The 17021-nt window shown below is 39.1% G+C and overlaps 1 protein-coding gene across 1 annotated transcript in view; it reads right to left on the bottom strand.

Moving 5' to 3' along the window:
* Positions 1–4429: 4429 nt before the first annotated feature.
* The window catches only part of tacr3a (tachykinin receptor 3a), a 37484-nt gene continuing 24892 nt past the window's right edge, over positions 4430–17021 (bottom strand). The window contains exons 4-5 of the mRNA XM_064335118.1: positions 11613–11809; positions 4430–9717 (exon numbers count right to left, since the gene is read on the bottom strand). Coding sequence (XP_064191188.1) covers positions 9405–9717; positions 11613–11809 — 510 coding nt within the window. The 3' untranslated portion in view covers positions 4430–9404. The remainder of the gene's footprint in view (positions 9718–11612; positions 11810–17021) is intronic.

The following is a 17021-nucleotide window of genomic DNA, read 5'->3' as shown; positions in this document are numbered from 1 at the left end:
AAGTTGAATGAACTCCCAACTCATCACGACAAGTTCTCTCCAAATGCTTCAATTCACAAAATGAGCGATTTGTCAGTCTGCTCATCCTTCTTCAACAGTCTTGATGAGGTCGTGACTGAATCTGCTAATTTTATGAATGAAGCTCATGATAAGGTGTGAGTAAATAACATTTCCTCAGTTTTAGTTGATTGTAGTTGGCAGAGAGTGTGTGGGTGTTTGTGCGTGTGTGTGTGTTTTCTTCAGCTTAATTCTCTTGAAGAAAATAAATAAATAAGTAAATACATTCGCCGAGCTTCTGAATTGATAATAAAACAATGTGACAGTGAACACACGGCACTGATCATAGTCATGTGTGTCACCTGCTGATTGGTCTTCTCCCAGTCTCTTTCAGGGCTTGAAATTGCTATGTTCCTGTTATGGGGGTTCTCTAATAGAGTTCCTAATTATTTGCTCATTTGAATGCCAGCGTGGTTTAATGATTTTAAATTAACTTTTAAAGGTAATGGTGTTGAGACCCTGGGGGAAAGCGGCTAAAAGGCAAACAAATTGGGTTATTTATTTATTTTGCTTTTGTGATATATCAGGGCAGATATTTACATGCCTAACACACACACACACACACACATACAAATGCTTTGTGACACACAATTTTACATATTCAAGACAAGCTTTTTTTCTCTACAAAAATAATTTAATGCTAACTTTTAAATCCTAATCTCAAACTTAGCTAATGTACAGCATACCAAGAATTAGTCAAATACAGTTCAAGTTCAACCCAACCCTCCTCCTCCTTCCCCACCAAACTGAAAAAATGGGACTCACAATTACATCAGGTTGTACACAAACAAAAACCCCATGCATAGCATCTTAGTGTTCCAGAACATGTGGTGGAGTTCCGGGCACATATGCAGGAACATCCACCCACTGCGTCCCGTCTTCACTCTGTACATTCACCAACATGATATGAAAGAGGATGAAAGACTGATAATTTGCATTAACCTACTCATTTTGTGCATTTCGTGGACGGTAAATCTTAAACAGCATTGTCACTTTTTCTTGTTCTGTCACCCGTTTTTGCTCCATCTTATAATTCTGTTTTCCATTATAAGGCTTTGTGGTTTCAAAGAAATAGGGGGAATACATTAATATGCCATTAGCAGAGGAAGTGTTTTATAAGCATGCAAATGCATGAAGGAAAAAAGAAAGACTGAGGAGGAGGGGAGTAAAGATAAATTTTTGTCCCTCTGCTTGCAAGAATTGCAGGTTCCCTGAAGGAAAACAGAGGAATAATTTATGAGCTGGCGGTAGAGAAAAGAGCTGCAATATCACAAATCAGGTCCGTGCCCCTGTTGGACATGTTAGGGAGCATGCATGCCACTTCCTGGGGGCTACAGACACTGAAATGGAAAGGGACTTCATGCCATGTGTTGGTCATTGAGAGTATTCAGGACATCAAGACATCAAGATCTCTTGATGGTCCTAAATAGAGGATCAATCCATGACAATCAGAACCTGTTGTGAATTTATTTTCACTTCTAAACAATAAAATTGACTCAGTATGCAAAGTTAACTATGGGGCTACAAACTGAAATTGAGGGAAATAAAGAAAATAAGTCAACTCTCCACCTATTATGACACACACAAGTGTAATATTAAAATGATTCCTATTCATTGAATATGAATAGTTGTTTCTCTCAGACTGCTTTCTACAACCAGGGCATTGCACGTATAATGAGCACTGCTTTAAAACATTTCCAGGAACTTGGGAACCGTTCTGAAATTTGATATACATATTTGACAGATCATAAAGATCATATTCACAATGGTTCAGCAGGAAGTGCAAACATAAAACATTTAGCTATGGTTTTGCAACATTAACTGTTTTCAGAAAATGTATATGTTCAGGATAGGACAGTGTGGCATTCACCACTGCCCTTGTATGGGTGTCCTAAACTCAGTAAAACTGAGTAAAACAAAGTTGAAAAGCCAAGCTTTTCAACTTTGAATGCAACAGAATACCTTTGTCATGACATTTGAAGTCTGTGACAGTCCCAGTGTGTAACTGGCCTGTCTGATGTCTTAGACATGAAAACAATGCAGTGCTTGTCCATAGGAAATATAGCTTGTGAGAAAATGTGTCAAGACAAGGGTTTTTATTCTTTGTCCTTTTGTTGCAGAAAGCTTTTAGACACGGGCTTTAATTTTCTTCTGTATTGTGAAATAACAATTTGAGTAGAATGTGTTGTCATGCTTAAATACTGATCACGAGAAATTATGTATTTTGTTAGGAGAACCTTCTAACATGGAAAATAGTGCATTTGCGCAGTTCTGTCCAGTTTTATCCAGTTTGAGATGTTACTGTATGTTTAGAATATTGTAAGCATAGAAGAACAATGCACATCGTATTACCCTGTGATGGAAGGAGGGGTTGTATTCTACTTCTGTTTTATCAGCCTATATATTTCATATTTAACCAAGATCAAATTGGGAACATATGAGTTTGGGATAATACAAAACAAAACAATATTTGGACGCCTGCCGGTAAGACTCAAGTGCAGCTGACCTCCATTGCTTGAATACCACTGAACTGCTATTCATGCTGTCTTGCTCCCCATTTAAAGTTCATAACAATAAGAAAAGCAAAGGGCAAAAAAGAAAAAAAAAAGAATAAATACCAAACAAAGCCAAAGAAAAGAGATTTTAAACAAGAGAAATCATTAACATTTAAATTGAATTCCTATCTGTATCACAATGTCAGTTATATTGCCAAACAGTCCATAAGCTTCATGGTGTTACAGAACTCACAGAAATTGTATTTTTGCCGCATAACCATGGCATTTACAAACTTTAGGAGTGTCTCTGTCAGTTTGGCAACGAATGGTGTGGCAAGCCTTGCAAAAAGTGCTTTAACAGATTTACTGGGTAGAGATAAAAGCAATAGCTCAAATGATTATTTCTGTCCCGTTTTGTGTCCATAATAAATGGCCGAAGCGCTGTGGTCGTTTACTTTCGTATCAGTAACCAAACCCTTGCATATGCATGCAGGTTGTTTCAAGTGGAAACCATGTGAGCCCAGGTATTGGATATGGGTCACTTTTAAAAGTAGGTGTAAACAGGCAGTCAACAAAAATGGGATAAAGCCAAAAAATCCAAACTGGGCTTGAAGACCTGCGGTGTAAACGTAGCCTTAGACACTAGTCCATAAAAGCTACACATGTACTTAGTGTACGCCTGTTCTTTTACAACATGCACGCGTGTTTGAATCCGGAATGTTCTTGAATCTGGGATGCACCTATGAGAACATTCCATTCGCGCTGCACTGTACAGCACTAATTGGTGAACACGTGTGAGATTGGAAATTGTATGCATGACTAATCAGCCTTAATGACATTCCTGCACATATAAATACCATATCCTAACAAGGGTTTTTTTTTTTTTTAATGATCTAAGGATGAATCATACGCAAGTCAAATGCTTATGTAGACATGACTGATTTAATTCCTGACCCACCATAATATATACCTTGTAGGAGTTCCAGTGAACACATCCATTTGTGGTTAAGAGATTATTTGGTGGGCAACCTTTGTTTTGACAGCTTCCCAGCCTGTTGCAATAACATTAGTGAGCTCACTGTTCCATCTGGAGGGCTATTAATTGCACAACAACCCCCTAAATATGTGCAAAACAAAACCTTGACATCAAGCCATGTAAACATGTGTCAGCTCAATCATTGTGAAAGAAACTACTGAGATTTATAGATGAACAAAATTCACATTTATTCATATCAATATTTTGAAAATGATACACAAAAAAGACAGAAATTACTTGACTGGGAAAGTATCCACTTAGGAATAGCTTACACAGAACAGTCAATAAACATGCAGGCTATATGATTTGAATTTAAAGTTACAATGGTCTCACTTTATTTTAAGCACCTGCTTATGCAGTTCTCAATACATTAAATACATACTGTATTACGGCACTCCCTAACATTTAAATGTAAGCACAATGCCTAAACATATTCTGCTTTAGATTAGTAAAGCCTATACATGAGGGAGTATACTCTCACAGTTTTATACTTGTTTATATATAATTCGCTTAGCTTTAAATCCTACCATTAAAGGGTCATACACATTGTTCTGTCAGTGTTGGATGCGTTGACGCATCAATATCTATATGGTTGCATTGGGAGAGTGGCAACATGCCCGTTTTGTCTATTCATCACCTTCAAGTGCCTTTTTCTCGATGCCAGGCAAGTACCATTGAGCTAACTTGCTAACATTAATTTCTCAGATGAATTTTTCTAACAAAAATGAATACACTACATTGACAGCATACAATAAGCATAATTTTTTACACGTCCTTCATGACGTCATGTAAGTGCCCTAAGCCAACAAATAATAATAATAATTACACACATCAGACATACAACTTTTGAAATGTTTTTAACAATTAAGATGAATGAGTAGGTATACGGCCTGTTTCCAAGGCTGCATACAATATGATAATATCCTTCATGTTTTAACACAACACACATATGCTAAAACATTTTCTGGAATGATGCAGTCAGTTTGTTTTACACATAAACAAAGACTAAAAATGTATTCACATACTTATACTTGTTCAAACATACAATTACTTTAGTAAGTCAATACACATTTACATTTCATTAAAAGTAACACAGTGCACTGCATCAGAATGGCATAGCATTGAAACATTTAGAAATGTTCTTCTTTCAAATGAAATAATAATAATAATAATAATAATAATAATAATAATAATGCATGTTGTTGGTATGTATTTCTATACATTCTTGAATAATACTTTCATGATGTCTTTAAAAATTCTATACATTCTGTGAATCTACTGTAACAATAACAATACTGTAGAGAGAGAGAGAGAGAGAGAGAGAGAGAGAATACAATATTACAATATTTTACAAAATAATTTTACAGTATGCAAAGGAAAATGCAGGTACATTTCACCAGTCAAGTGGATCATCTAAAATGAACCCAAATTGTTTGAAATGAACCTTCTGCCCTTTTCTTAAATATAACCACAGTGTGAGTGACATTTCTATTTATAGCACGGATTTAAGGATCACACAACACAAAAGGATTATCACTCAATGCAATCAAGAGATGAAACCGTGGATTGGTACTGCTTGGATTTTGGTTGAATCACAGGGCTGATAGCTTAAGAGATAACATACAGAATGCTCTACAATGGAAAGTATCAAACAAATAGAATTCTGGGGGGACAAAACTTTTGTTAAATCCCATGTTTTTTAAAGATATTTTTGAATTCTTGTAATACGCACATTCACTTAAAAGTAAACACATTATGACTCAACATTGCTCAGTATCTTCATGTACTATAATTCAAAGCAACATTCACCAAATCAAAACAATATTTGTATTGAAAAAAAGAAAAAGAAATCATCACATGTTCATTATTCAGAATGAACCTCATGTAAAAGTGGTACTGACACAAACACAGACACACGATGCACTATGACATTTGAATAGGTTAATTTGTGACACACTTAACACCTACAATACAATCTTCTTTATGGTGTAACTACAAGCCACATTGCTTTTCAGTGCTACAGCAGCTTTGAAGCACATCTTCAGAGTCAAAGAAAACATACAGTTGTTCTCTGAAAAAAAGAATCAAACAAAACTGCTCTGCAATCCAACTATTGGCACTTAAGATTTAATATGAACCTCACTGAAGGAGATTGATAAATGAATGAATACGCTCCAAGGTTGTATGTTGTTGAACATACCAAACCCAAGCTCTGGACAATGGCCGGGCACGTAAGCAAAAACAAAACAGTTTCCCTATATTTTCACCTTTCCCCAAACAATTTGATGAGAAAAGTATACAAACATCATAAAAAACCATACATTCCAATTGGATTCCATTCCAGTTGAGTCATATTTTCCTACTGTGCAGGCTGCAGCACATTAAGACTTCTGGTGTCTCTCATAAAACAATGCCCCAGCCAAAATTAGTATATACAACCACGCTGAAGAGAAATTAATTGGCAAAGCAGTGGAGGTTTGTACAGAACCGCCTCAAGCAGAACCACGGGGATTTCAAAGCTTCAGAAGGTGAAGCAGACATAAACACCAGGAAGTGTGTTTCTCTCAACCCCCGGCAGCAGGCACCATGGACGTCATCACTGCAAACAACAGACCCTGACTTCCACAGGAAAAGACGTCTCATACGTACACACAGAGGAAAAAAACCAAAAAGTGGGTACAATGAATTTACAAAATTAATGAATGCAGTCATAAAAAGAAAAGCAAATTCCGATTGTATAATGTTCTTTATAACAAAAGGAGACCAGGAGGACAAAAAAATATGACAAACACAGTCACATAAATCAACTCACAGCCCAGCTTTGGCTTTTCAGTTGAACAGCAACAGTCTAATGGGGACATTTCCAAAGTATCCAAAGTCTATTGCACCGACTGATAATAACTGTTTTAATAAAAAATGGTGTAAAACTAAAATAAATACCGTAACAGACCAATTAAGGGTAGTAATAATAGCATATCACTTAAAGTGCAAATACGAGGTAGCATAAGTATAGCACACATAAAAAATAAAAAATAAAAAAAACTAGCTAAATTTGAACCACTGTTTGGCAAACACTGTAAATGACTGATTGCTACAAATTTAGCATTTCATGCATCTTGATATATATGTGTTTCGTGCAAAGCCACAGAGATTAGGTTGCATTCATTGAAGGAGAAAAAAGAAATCATAAATAAAATAAGAAAATCAGAAAAAATACATTATGTAAGAACAAGAACTGTCGTTCCTGTAATAGTGACACAGTAAAAACAAGACTGAAGGAGCAAAAACTGAGAAAAAAACCCGGGGTTTTACAACACACAGGTATTTAATTGTAAATGTATGAATACCCTGGCTTTACAGAATTTCCGATGTTCGGTCCTGACGCATGGTGTGCATGCCGAAAATCTGTTTTTGGCCTACTTTCTAGCATTTAGCGAGTCATTAATTTAGCTGTAGTCTGTGAAAATGGAGGTATAGTCTGTGAAAATGGAAAAATGAAAACGGTATTCAACGTGTACCTGACTGATGGATTTTTTGGCAGCCCAGTCGCCCCAAGGGAATAGGCTGGAACAAACATCGGCATACACAAATGTGCCAAGCCTGACTTTCGGAAGCTCTGTCTTTAAATGGTACAACCTTCCGAGGAACTGTGTAAATACAACTGTTGCTTTATCACAGTACAGGGTATGATTAGAGATACAGTAACCAAAAGCCATTAGAAAAAGCCATATGTGCTTGTCGGATATGACCATTTGTATATACATCTGTGGTTGAAAAACTGAATAACACAAAATGGAAACATTTAGTTATTTAGAAAATTTTAAAAGCAGAAGTGTAGCAGGTCTTGTCTGAAGATAATACGCATTACACACTGATATACAGTGGCATGAGGCAGCCAAATATAGTTGACTCCATAGAAAGGAAACACATAAGCATTCATGAGAGTGATTTTTCATTATAGAGAAAGAATATAATGTAAAAATTAAACAAATTCAATAGGGTATGGCGAAAAAAATGCATGTGTTATATATAACATATTTTCAAAATATTCAAAATTATACATGCACAAATATTAAAATGTCCAACAACAATATATAAAACTAAGTATATTAATAATTATAATTTATTTGTCAAACACGACCAACACATTCACAAATATTCAAAAATGAACTCCATAGTTTGACGGAAGTGTTTTAGATTTTCCTAGACAAACATTACATTTTATTAGGGAAACAGTTATTATTAATTTCAAATACAGATTTTATATTCTCAAATATAGGTTTCCTTAGATCATAAATAAGCCAAATCATTTCCCTAATAATAACACATTTTCCACAATCTTCTGTATAACATACAGGCAAAAACAAAGGGTCATCCTTCATTTCAGGGTTTGGACAGGAGATACTTCATGCACAATCTCCCGCTCCAGGTACCATCTGGAAACAAGGGGATATTCTCTACTCTTGCCAACTATATGAAATACCCTGCACAGCTGAATGGCTGCTAAGAAATGATAATTAGAGCCCTGCATGGGCTTTGTGCATTAGTCTGGAATAAGTTAATTAGATTTTATGCCCTAACATTAATGACACAGTCTGAGTGATGGGTAAGTCTGCATATGCTCGAATTAGAAAATATTTTTTTCATTTTTGTTATTGTTAAATAACGACGATTGCTGGAGACCATGAGCAAACAAATGTGACAGCAGCCATTTTTTTCCCTGCATACAACAACCACTGCTGCTTCTTCTTCGGCAGACTTGAAGATGAGCGTGTGCACCACTCAATGCCCTGACAACAGTGCCACTCATGATTCAGGGACAGCATGCAAAAAGGAACAGTTGGGGGGGGGGGGGTTAACACAGTAGGTCAGTGTTCTGCTTGAGCAAGGTATTCCACACATTCTCTGAAAGAATGCACCTCTCATTTCATCTCAATGAATCCATATTCTTAGCAATTTGATATGATTTATATGTTATACTGGAGCATCTTCTTACCATGAGAGTTTGGGGGACAGCGAGAGATAAGAATATTCATTTCAGACTTGGATTTATCAATAGGTAGGCAGATAAATAAGCTTGCAGTAAACACCAGGATAGCTAGGTTCAGATAACCACTGGACCATATGCTTACAGCTAGAAAACATAAGCCAGCTAAGCTGACCAACTGTTATATTTTATTGATAAAGGACTCTTGAAATAGAAAGGGGTTGTATTTCTCTATGTATTTACTTTACATACTCAATGTTTGGCAGCCACACTCTCAATTCCATATTTTGTTAAAAAACGAAAACTTAGAACCTTTCTACTGTAACATAATAAAATTATCCGAATCATTCCAAAAAGCGAATAAGAGTTAAATATTATGGCATCCACCAAGAGCAAAATAATTGGCTAGAAAGATTCCAATTAGAGAACAAATCATAAATTATAAATTCTTGATCTGGAAAATAAATACTGTATGTTTGACGTCCCCTGAAAAGTAATTGCCTGCAGCATACAAAATGTGTGGGTTTCTTTAAAAATACTAATTGTTTCTTGCAAACATAACTTTAAGACAGGTATAAGCACGAAACAAACTCTTCACAAGCTCCTGGGGAAATGAAGCATTCCAATTAACCTAGGAGGAATCATCGGGAAATATGCAAACAGAAAAACAACAACGACAACATGAATACAGATTCCCACAGGAATCCACCATGCGTTAACAGGGAGGAGTGAATCCCTGGGAATCTGCGTTCCTGGAGTAACTGTGTGATGCGTTCCCCCCGGAGACCAATCCCAGCAGCCTTTTCTCCGACGCCGTCGCCATCGCCCTTCAGGAGAACTCCTCGGGCGAGGCGTTGGGGGCGCTGTAGAGGCCCGCCCTCGGGGCGGGCTTGGCGCCGTTGGCGGGGCAGCCGTTGGCGCCGGCGTGGCGGTGGGGGGCGCTCTTCTTGCGGGCGGCCTGGGGGTGGTCCCCGTCGGCGGGGTCGTAGGCCACCGCCACGCTGGACTCCACGCGGGAGAGGGTGTACATGCTGCTCTGGCGGGTGGGGTGCAGGCGGGTGCTGCGCAGCTCCAGCTCGTCGTAGCTGGACACCTTGATGAAGGGGCACCAGCGGAAGGCTCGCTTGAACCCCGCCCGGAACCTGGACGTGCCGCAAAAGGAGACGGCGAATGAGCAGGAGCCCCCCCACAACTGTCACCCATCCGCGTTTACAACAAACAGTTATTTACATGTAAATGTATGAATACACTGGCTTTGCAGAGTTTCCTACGCTCAGTCCTGACCCATGGTGTGCATGCCAAAAATCTGTTTTTGTCCTATTTTCTAGCATTTAGTGAGTCATTAATTTAGCTGTAGTCTGTGAAAATGGAGGTATAGTCTGTGATAATGGGGGTACTCAATGTGTACCTGACAGATGCATTATTTGGCGCATTCTCTGTCTCCTACGACATAAACTGAACGCAAATCTTTTCTTCCTCATGAATAGACTTGACTGTTGCTGTCATTACTTCCACTTATTGAGCAGAGTGAGCATGCTGAGGGGTGCAGGTTAAATTGCTCTGGTTCCCACAAGAACACATAAGAAACATATTTCCAATGCACTGGTTCACGTCAGGACTCTTTCAACCTGACAAAGGGCAGTACTGGAAGGAGGACTGATCTATAATATGTCTTGTTATTGTTCTCTTTTCTTCTTACACCTTCCTGAACAATCTTCTTTTGAGGTCTACCACACTGTGAAAAACCCTGAAGGGGCAATAATTGGTGCAGGCTAAGAAGGGATAATCGCAAGGCTTTTAATGCCCGACTGAATACACACCCGGCATGGATTGCAACTCTAATTTTTCCGGAACATAACAGAAAATCTAACTTCAGCATGACCGAATGGCTTATTAGTTCTGGACACCCTGTACAATGCTTCTTTTGGTGGAGGTCTTAAGGTGACCCATGTTTCTCGGCAAAAAGTTAATGCATTTCTACAGAAAAAAGTTGATAGTTGAAGCTGTAGCTGCCTCATCCCTGCTCCCTGCAAATTAATTCAGCTACACTGGTGGCACATCTTTTCGCTGATGTCCTCTACAGTACATACTGTACCTTGCCTCAAGCAATAATTCTGTCTTACCGGGTCTTCAAGACCTGCTGTTTCACAACTTAAAAGGGAAGGAGCTGCACTCTCTGGGTTGCCATAACAAAACACTTAACTGTGAAGAAGCTATAGGGAAAAAATGAAACTATAGACATTTAATTATCCATGTATGGAATGAGGTACACATTCACAAGACGATCCAATACATAGCTGAAGAGCTGGTGCACTAAAGGCCACCATAATAAAAAACCAAATGGCTGTTGAAAAAAGCCAATCTTCAGACAGCTGTAATTTCACATCAAAACTTAGCTCAGCTATACAGAATGTATGCCCACAAAGACAGAATGCTTGTTTAAAAAAAATGTTTGGGGAACACACTTGTTATTCAAAGCTAAATAAAACTAGCAGTCTTGTTTGCCAACACCAAGCACCCCCCCCCCCCCACCCGCTACCTACCTTACTAAAAATATACTGACAACAAGTTCATCAGCATGCATTGCACACATCATTCGCAAACGAGAGCTTATCACTACCAGAACTCAGTCTCAATGTTAATCTGTCACAATGCTCCTTTCACTTAGAATTTTAAATTGTTTTTTTTTTTTTGGAAATGGTATCTCATTATTTTCTCAACTTTAGGAGATGGGCAGCCAACTGGAAAAATCTAAAACGAGGAGTCAAAAGTAGAAATAAATATCACTGCTCATTCCAAGTAAAGCAGCATTGTGAACAGATTGATAACTCCCACCTCCCCCCCTTCTCAAATACACACAAAAGCACACATGCCCATAATGAATTGCCTATAGGCAGCTGAATGAAGCAATACTATATAGCTTTGTATTGCGCTGCATTGTTTCACTGCATTATAGCCGCTCTCTTTTCCCACAGCAGGGTTCTGAGCCCTGCCACAGAGGAACCAGCTGCAGTGCAGGAGTCCCCTCTGCACCTACCTGCTATTGAGGCAGCAGTAGATGATGGGGTTGTACATCGTGGAGCTCATGGCCAGCCACAGCACAGACAGGTACACCTGCTGGATGTACTTCCACTTGTTCAGCAGCTTGTTGACCCCGGTGATGATGAAGTAGATGTGATACGGCAGCCAGCAGATGGCGAAGGTCACGACCACAATGATCATCATCTTCACCACCTGCGCAGAGAGCGGAGAGGTGACGTTTCGTCCGCCAGGTTGGATCTGCACCAAGGGACACTGGGGGTGGTGCTGTGTCCTAGGGAAAACCCTTGTGCTCTGGACCTTCGATCTACCGTAGGTCTAACCGTCCTGGAAATACATACTATTCAGTACTAGAGCAAACTGTCCACATACAGCTTGTTTGCTTGGCACAGTTCCTAAGCGTATGGTGAAAATGCACATACACTGTGGTTCACGTAAGTTTAGACTGAATTTAAGTGGTTCAGCAACCTACATAGCCAATGGAAAGTCAGGTAGGCCCATATGATACACAAAATCAATGTGTAAACCGCAGTGACTGCACCTGTAAATCACTGTGTGCACACATTCCAAGAGGAGACAGCACTATTTATTTGAACCCATAAACTTGAACGGGTAAGCGAAGACAGACAGCCCCGGAAAGTAGAACAGTGTTAAAAACCTGTCCAAACAAGTTAAGAGTCGTGAATGACACCCCTCCCCCTCATGTTCCTCCACAACCCAGCACACCCCCTCCCACACCCAGAGCCCCCCCGCGGACCATCTGAAAAAGGGCAAACGAGCTTAATCTTCTCAGAAACTTGCACTCTCCGGCTACAATTCAGCAAGCAGCAAACGCCTTGCCGCCTTCCTGCTCCGGAGCCTAATCGAGCGCGAAAGAAAAAACAGTTCGAGCGCCCACTCGCGCGGCCTCTGCCACGGTTCAAGACGTCGACGGACTGCCGCGAGAGCGCGGCGTCGCGAGCAGGCCATTACGTGCGAGGCGTGCTATCTGGAATTTCCCCCCCGCGTCCGCGCCGGTCGAAAGGCCCTCCCGCTCGGCTTGACGAATGGCGGTAATTAAATTGCGCGCGGTCTACTGTGGCCGCCGAGGAGGAGCCGAGCCCGGAGTTTGGCCCCGGCGGTTCTCTGCCACGCGTCAGCGAGCGCAGCCACACACCGCTGTTTACATCCGCGCTTCCTTCCCTGCGCTCTACCGGCGGCCTCACAGAGGTATTCGCAGAGACCGTCGGCCATTCCGTGCGTCGGAAACCGACTGAAGACGTTCGCTTTCGAAATCCGATTTAGAACATTTGTCAGCAGAGCTTCCACTTGGGACCGGTGTTAATGTTATTTTTGTAGAATGGACTGACGGGTATTGGAGTCTTACAACTGAGTCACATCACACCCCTGTATGAAAGAAAAAAAGCCGTCAGGGTCGAAACTGCAAAGTATAAAGAAACTGTCCATTATATTTCTTGGTCTTTTCTTGAGCTCATTGTAGTCTGTGTAATCAGGCGTTATAGCATGCACTGTTTACTCATTAACACACTATACTCAAATACAATTGACTGCATACTATTTTGCAAGCTGGAAATGTCTTTTATTTAAGACCATTCAGGGGTTACTGATGGGAAATAAAACTAATTCCGGTCAAAATTCTGAATTCACAAATCAAGGAATACATTTTCTGTGTCAAATTATATAGCAAAGCAGTAAATTGGAAGCAAATCAACAAACTAATGCCAGTCTCTCCAAAGTAAACTTTTAAATGCAATAGCAGAACACACTGGACAATGAAATATATTGCAAAAATACAGAACAATGCATATGTTATATTTTTGTCACTAATTCTGCTAATTTTAGCATATAATTTTAGCATATATGTAACAAACTGCATTTTCATGAACTACAGATGAGGCTATATTGAAATATATCTTTTAAAATCCAAATCATAGTAAGAAAAATAAATGTACAAGTGGTCTAAGGGGAGAAAGGATAAAAAAAGCTTTGAAAAAAAAGCAGTTGCGTGAAGTGCCATTGCTGAAGAGTGTTGAGATTACTGCTGCAGAACCTAGGACCACATGACCTGTTCCACATGTGGTTGCCTCACATTCATTATTTAGGTTGTGTGTCTGCACGGTGTCAGTATACCGTGCTTCAGAAATCCAATCACAATGGTAAATGTACACAGAGCTCGGACTGTGGCAATTTATATCTTTCATCAAGGACCCGATGGCAGGCCATTATTGACTCATTTAATATTTATTAGTCAATTATAACTGAATTACAATTTGTGTCTTGCGTGGGCGCCAGATCAAAACATCAATCAGTGAACTGATCAAATTTCACAATGGCCAATTTCTACAAATCCTCTCAATTAGAAGTAAATTAAGTCCATTAAGGAGCTACAGGCAGGAAAATTAATTCACCTTGCTCAAGTTGCTTGGTGTGTGGAGGGAGGGGAGACACTTTGTCCTTGTTTTTATCAAGAAACACCAGAAATAATTAGGCAAGTTTTCTCAGGTGTCCATTAATTATTGTGGAACTAAAATTAAAAACAATTTTAAAAATCCCTTGTAGTATAGGTAGTCGAGGTACTGAAGCTACACTTAATGCAATACACCAACCACCTAGAATGATAAACAACTACGGTTTGAATTTAATTTTCACAGTTGGAAACATGCATTTGCAACATATAAAATATTAAATACATAAATAAATAAATAATGACAAAGAAATGAAAAGACATCTGTAGAAGTTCTACAGAAGTTGCAAGATATAGGTAAGTTTAGTACTTCAACAACAATGTATACAAGGTGTAATGCGATTCAAGTTACACATCAAATTTTTATTTTGAAATGCATATTGGTGCAGTTAATAACCTGGTGTAGCTGATTTCAGTTTTTTAAGCTGACCGGAACTCGAAAAAGCATTCTTAAACCATTAATAAACATTAAACTGCAATTTAAAGACAACTTAGGGAAAAAAATTATTATTTTTAAAATGATGTGCTATTAAACTGGAATCCATGTCAGTGACTGAAGTTAAATGTGAGCCATAACCAAAGAAGTTAATTGTTCTTTTCAAATCGTTCTCTCAGTTCTATAGACGCTGAAAGGGGAGTCTTGTCCATCGTCCCTTTTTCATAGCCCATATACAGTCAAAGAAAGGGCTAATCAATTGGTACACCTTTTTTAAACGTAACACTTACATCCAGTATAGGTCTACTATGATATAATTGTCATCTATCTGTCAGAACTGCTTACTGTTTACACAGAAGGGATCTGCTCTTGTCTAAGCAGAGTTGGATTTACTTAGTACTTGAATGGGTGGATTTCTGTGAAAATTAAGTTGTTCCTGGAGGAGACAGTTGTAGGAGGCACTATTCCTGGTAGACAACTCATTTTAATCAAGTATTCCATCTCAGTGATGGGTTAATATCAGACTGGCAACATGATCCAAGACAGTCAAATAATTCTGGACGTTATGCGAGCCTCCTGAACTTAAAATGCAGTTCCTACTCTCAGAAAAATATCTCTTATATTGAAATCTCCTGAAAGATTGGCAGTTTTGTACAACTTCCTGTTGCAGATCACCATTGTTACATTGAAATTGTCTGAAAGATTTTCTGGCTTGCTTTTAAAGTACTTCTGAACCCCCTCTCTCTCTCTCACACACACACACACACACACACACACACTTTAACAGATCTTCTGTCCTGTTTTCAGCACAAAAATGCAGACAAAACTGCATCTGAGCAGCAGAATAAAATCATTTTTACATGCTGGAAAAGAAGTAGAAATACATTATAAACTACGGGCTACATACATCTGCCACTATACTCTATAAGAGTTGTCAGTTCCAAAGTCATTCCAAAGTCAAGTTATTATCTACAACAAAAAGTCGACCGTTTCACCAATTTCAATCCAAATGTGTCCATCCTTTTTTCCCAGAAATCCCTTTCATGGAAGGATGAACAAACGTATCCTCTGCTCCACCTACCTGTGCCATCAGTACAAGTAATAAATACTGAATGCTGTGTACTTTCTTTCAGGGGTTCAACAAAAATACAGTGTGTCTGCCTCTGAACACATACTTCCACTTTGACACGAGTGGAAAATCTTATGATGCAGGATTTCCCCAACTTCCTGAGATGGTATGAACTCGGGGACTGAAACTCCCCAATGGCACTGGAATATATTGTAAAATATATTGAGATCAATGTATTATCTATCAGAACACTTAATATATTGGCAAATGCAATAATTATTTCCACTTGAACATATAGCACTATATTGCACTTCTGTGAAATATATTTTCCACATAGATCCACATATTTATAATATATTGAAGTACATTATATTTCTGTAAGCTGACCTGAGGGCAGAACCTCTGAAGATTGCGCGGAAATCATTTGTGAATAGAAATACCCAAAAGATGATTGTCTAGTGATCTAGCAACTTTAGGCACTGCTTGTGTTCTTGGGTGTCAGCTGACAACCACCATCACCCCACCTCAGTCCATTAAATCTTCAACAAACACTTGCGTGTATAGCAGATCTAGTAGCCCTACGCGTGTCACATCTATCACTATATCTACAAAAACCCATCTGCTGCTTAAAGCACTATATTCTAAATCTCTCTTTTTCACCGAGAGTGACAATTGAAGTTATGTTTAAGTTTCAGTACTGACTATTGTGACACAGATGACTTAGCATTGGCTCTGACTGTTGCAAAAAACCTGTATGTAAGCATTTTTGCAAGTTGCTATGAGCATCTGCTAAATGAATGAATGCAAATGCAAAGCCAAGTTTGCCTAGGAATTCTGGAGATAAAATACATGGAAACTCATCATCGCATGCAAGAGAGCACCTGAACTAGCGGACCAAAATTTAGCATGCATGGAAATTGATAAAAGTGGGAACTACTGAAGGATAACTGAGTGAGAGCATTGACAGCCTTGCTGTATATGTTCCTAGAGGGAGATATTACAAATTCAAATGTATTCCGAAGTAGCTTTGACTAGAACTTAGGCCTTAGAGATGCAAAAAAGTCACACTTTGCCATAATATAGCATAGCGCAAAATAAAAAGATAACATGGAACTGCACAACTCCATCATTGCTGCTGTGAGATTGTAACTGCTGAGGCAAATCCCCCTTTTAGATGCAGCGGTGTGACCATTATGAGACATTTTCTGAAATGAGACACGCTGGAAAAGTGGCTTCGTGACTGCAGATCACGGAGCCTCCCTCTCACACACGCGCCCCCGATAAAGGCTTGAGAATGTCAAAAACGTACAGAAAAAGACACCCTTTTGTTTCCTTTATCACTACCGATCCACCGAAAGCCCACGGTTCTACGAAAAAAAAGAGCTCAACTTGACCTAGAGCCGTCAAAAAGAAAGTGGAAAAGAGGTGTGAACCTGTT

Source organism: Anguilla rostrata, chromosome 5 (assembly GCF_018555375.3).
Source record: "Anguilla rostrata isolate EN2019 chromosome 5, ASM1855537v3, whole genome shotgun sequence".
Taxonomy (NCBI): domain Eukaryota; kingdom Metazoa; phylum Chordata; class Actinopteri; order Anguilliformes; family Anguillidae; genus Anguilla; species Anguilla rostrata.
This window is presented reverse-complemented; position numbering and strand designations above follow the sequence as displayed.